At 31.7% G+C, this 5,000-nt stretch overlaps 1 protein-coding gene across 1 annotated transcript in view; it reads left to right on the top strand.

Moving 5' to 3' along the window:
* Positions 1-882, top strand: part of LOC119578876 (putative GPI-anchored protein pfl2) — a 1,180-nt gene extending 298 nt beyond the window's left edge. The window contains exon 2 of the mRNA XM_037926537.1: positions 25-882. Coding sequence (XP_037782465.1) covers positions 25-882 — 858 coding nt within the window. The remainder of the gene's footprint in view (positions 1-24) is intronic.
* Positions 883-5,000: the final 4,118 nt, after the last annotated feature.

Genomic DNA, 5,000 nt, shown 5'->3' with positions numbered 1-5,000 from the left:
CAATGGAATCTACAACCTATACAGAAAAAAACTCCAAAATCAACAGCTAGAACTGGTCCTACAAGCTCAATAGACAGGGCAACCGCTTCTGTAACTAGAACTGAACCTACAAGCCCTACAGAGCGAACCACTGCATGGACAGTCTTGACAGAAACTAAATCAACAGTTACAAGCAAACCTAGAACTTCAACGGTTAAGACAATTGAATTCATAGATACAACTGAGCCGCTAAACTCAGTAGAGAGGACGACTCAGTCAGTAGCAACATCTGAACCTCTAATTACGACAGAAAAGACAGCTGAACCTACACCCACATCGAAGGAGACCACTGCATCAATAGTCACAAATGAACCTACAACCTTAAGAGAGATAACAGAATTAACAGGTAAAACAGCTACAAGCATGAAATTGAAATATACTACTACAACTGTGCCCACATCCATGATGGAGGGGAAATTTGAGTTTACAGAGACCGAGAAAACAAATTCAATGATTACAATTGAATCTACAACCCAAACACAAAACTTTCTTCAAGCTTCTGGTAAAACCAGATTTATACCTTCGGCAATGAAGGCAACAGAATCAGTAGAAACAAGTGAACCCACAACCTCGACAGAAATCATGAGTACATCAACAGCTATAAATGAACCAACAAATTCAAGAGATGAGGCAACACATTTAATAACAATTGAAATTACAACCTTAGGTGAGAGGAAAACTGATTTTACAATTGCAGAATCAACAGAATCAACAATTACACCTGAAACTACAACAGACAGGGTAACTAAATCTACAAGCAGCACTGAAACAGAACTCCAACAGAGGGAACATCTGGATTATGGCTACAACTGCACCTACCCTCTCATCAGAGATGACTACTGAATCTATAGTTACAACTGAACCTACAACTTCTATAAAAGGGACAACAGCTATAATTTCACCTACAAGCTCAGCAGGAAAAACTGTAGAATCAACAGCTACAGCTGAATTTACAGGCAGTGATGAAAGCATGACCCCAATAGAGGAGAAAACAAAATCAACAGCTGGAATTGAACAAACAGACTCGACAGAAAGGACAACGGACTACTACTTTACAACTGAAACAAAGCCACTGAAAGAACGACTTCAACGACAGGTTACCTGAGCTATCAAGCTCGACAGAGAAAATGTGTGTACCTACAGCTGAACCTACATATTTGACAAAGAGGGTAACAGAATCACCATCTACAACAGGATCAACATCTACAACAGAATCATTATCTACAACTGAATCAACACCTACAACAGAATCACAATCTACAACAGAATTGCCATCTACAACAGAATCAAATCCACAACAGAATTACCATCTACAACAGACTTAACATCTACAATAGAGTCAACATTTACAACAAAATCAACATTTACAACAGAATCACCTTTAAAATAGAATCAGCTTCTACATCAGTCTCAACATCTATAATAAAATCACAATCGACAACAGAATCAACAAAAACATCAACAAAATCAACATTTACAACAGAATCAACACTATACCTAAAATCGCCATTTAAACAGAATCACCATCTACAACAGAATCACCATCTACAATAGAATCAGCTTCTACAACAGACTCAACATTTATAACAATCACAATCTACAACAGAATCAATATCTACAACAGAATTAATATCTACAAGAGAATCAACATCTACAACTCAGTTAGTATCTACAAATGAATTAATAATAAAACCATTAGATACAACATAGATAGGAGAAATTACAACACAAGCAAAAAGTAATTAATATTCGTTATATTTGGTATAGTAGCTATTGTGTGCTGCAACATAAATACAGTGGTGAGTCTGTTTTACAAAAATCTATATCTATCTACTCTTTCTTTCACTTTAAACTACATTTATGCATACTTACGTACACCAACATATACACCAGCAACTGAATCTACATTTACAGCTGAACTTAAGGTCTTTTTTAGCATCCCGAAATCCATAACACATTTATACATTGCTTTAAGTGGTATCACAGTCGCTATAAAAAGCATTAGCAGCGAAGTTTGTACTGACATACAAAGTTCTGAGATAAGGAAAAATATTTTTTTAATTATTTCACATAAAAACGTCAACAGAAAAACATAACATGTTCGTATGATTTTTAAAATGTGGAGGCTTTTAATAACATAGAAAAAATACTTGACTACTCTGCAACTTATATTGTTTATGCACACCACTCTTCACTTCACAAGGCTGAGGAAAGTTCGAGTGTATTTTTCAGATTCAGTCAAAATATTCTTTTCCTATTACATACACTGTTCTTCATATGAAAAGTGAAAGTTGCATAATGTTTTACATCTCATCATATCCGCCGTGAGTGAGCATCGTGTCCATATCAGACAACTGAGTAATTCCAATGATCACTTGATTTATTGATTATTTATTATCTAAATATATCAACAAATCAAGATACACAGCATTTTCTTTGACATTTTTGAGCCTGTAAGGTTATATTATAAACAATACCACGTTATATGTTTCAGACACGTTGGAAATTCTTAGCATGTCGTTCCAACGACAGTCATGATTGAATTAAAATCATGTCCATATAAAGTGAACTCGTATTTGATGTAATGGTAAAAAAACACAAAAAACATTTTATGCACATTTACAATAAAACTTATATCGGAATCAATGAAAATATAAATCCCTATCTGAAAAATATCGCGCTCTGATTAGTTGCCCGAAGTGTATCAAACCGTATCAAGGTGAAGGCATGCACTTTGATACAAACGGAAAAGATGTTTCAACAGGTTCCAATGATATACACGCAAAGGGAAAATATGTATCGAATGTATCAAAGTGTTAGGGGTTTCGGAAATGTTACAAACAAGGCCTCTACAGCGTCAGCGTAAACAAATGAATAGAGGTTCAAGCTCAACAGAACATGTGAATTTGCAACAACTATTAAACTTCCAACTTTGGCGGAGAAGATAATAAAATCAACAATATCAGTACCTGCAATATCAGCAGGAGAAAAAAACTACACAAGCAGAAAATAGTTTATATATGGTAAAATTGAAATCGATATATTGTAGAACGTTAATAGTAATTACAATAACATGATTAATAGATCTATATCTGAGCATCTTCACAATACAAGAGATGTATTGTATTTCATGTATTTCTGACGAAGACGCAATCGAAACCGGTCAAATACATCTTTTGTATTGTGAAGATATTCATTCTCATTCATACCTTGTCTACATTTGTCAATATGAATACGGTTCAGATATATATCTGTTTATTATGTCTATCTCTCTCTCTTTATATATATATATATATATATATATATATATATATATATATATATATATATATATATATATATATATACACGTGTGTGTGTGTGTGTGTGTGTGTGTGTGTGTGTGTGTGTGTGTATATATAAATATATATATATATATATATATATATATATATATATATATATATATATATATATATATATATATATATATATATAAACACACTTGTATATGTACATATGTATGTTTTATTCTACCCTTAAAAATATAATTGCACATACATAATACGAAGTTTGTAATGTAATGATGATTTAAGAATGTATATATATAGATAGATAACGAAACAAATAACGAAAGAGAGATATTCTTATTTCAAACGATACGTGTATAAAAAGTCAAATATTTTTTGGCAAGAGTTTTTACACATGGAACCATTATAATTTGCAATCTTTTGCCTAGATAGCCATTTTTGATTGGCAATTATAGGAAATATGAATTTTGCCATGTAAATCAAGCTGTTGATTACCATATATATAATATATTTACGCCAATGAAGCCATTTAAAATTGCACCAAATACCTTTTACGTAAGCTTACTATAGTTAAAATTCTATTTCCACGTTGTAGATGTAAATTACATGCTATTTTCTTTAGTCAAAGCAATACTTTTATTCAAGAATTCATAGTAATGGTAATTTTCTGAATTAACGCAAAATATCCAAAAAGGTTTTCCTTACTTATACATATCAAATCTGAGTAATGAATAAAACTTCTTTCGGAGTTTTAGAACATAATATCCTACACAGGTTAAATTCACACTTTTAATTAACACCACTTCCATAATTCCCAACACACACCCTTACAAAATTTTAGTGCCACAATTGCCAGTTTGGTTTCATCAACATTTTTGTTTCAAAATTTATAAAATTACCATGACACACGTACACATGTAGAACATGTAAAACAAACACAGACACACACACACACACACACACACACACACACACACTCATATATATATATATATATATATATATATATATATATATATATATATATATATATATATATATATATACATATATATATATATTTACATTATATATTTGAAATCTTGGTACACACCATACTTCGAAGTTTATTTATGTGAATTTATTGAAACTGCACAGCTACCACCAAAATGACAATTTTTTTCCACAAATATCTACAAAGATACAATTCTTGTTCCAGCTATAATTGTGACAGAATTAATCAGTTCCTGACCATGTTAAACATTTTTTTTTGGTATTCATACATTAGTTGATTATTCAGAAGGAACACCTTTGTTAAACAATTTCTTTGTCTATTTACAGAAACGGCAACAGCGTCAACCACAGCTCCACTCACTTCTACACCAACAGGTGAGACACAGATTTTCTATTTACTATTTACGTATACTTACAGATTTGACATTGAATGTATAACTGTTAATCTCATAGTATTGCAATGATTATGGTTGAAACATATTACAAAGTAAAAAAATTCAAATAATTTTGATATATGAGAGGTTGACAGTGTCCCAGGATGTAGGTTTATTACATTTTCAGTTCGGCCTTAATTACAATGTAATTGACATGCATCTTGGCGACTATTGTTAACCGTTTTTCACGATATTATGTTGCATAGATTTCATTTTTTAAGTGCTACTGATTAAGTATGAATAC

Source organism: Penaeus monodon, chromosome 2 (assembly GCF_015228065.2).
Source record: "Penaeus monodon isolate SGIC_2016 chromosome 2, NSTDA_Pmon_1, whole genome shotgun sequence".
Taxonomy (NCBI): Eukaryota; Metazoa; Arthropoda; class Malacostraca; order Decapoda; family Penaeidae; genus Penaeus; species Penaeus monodon.
Note: the sequence above shows the minus strand (reverse complement) of the source record. Positions and strands in the feature narration are given on the sequence as shown.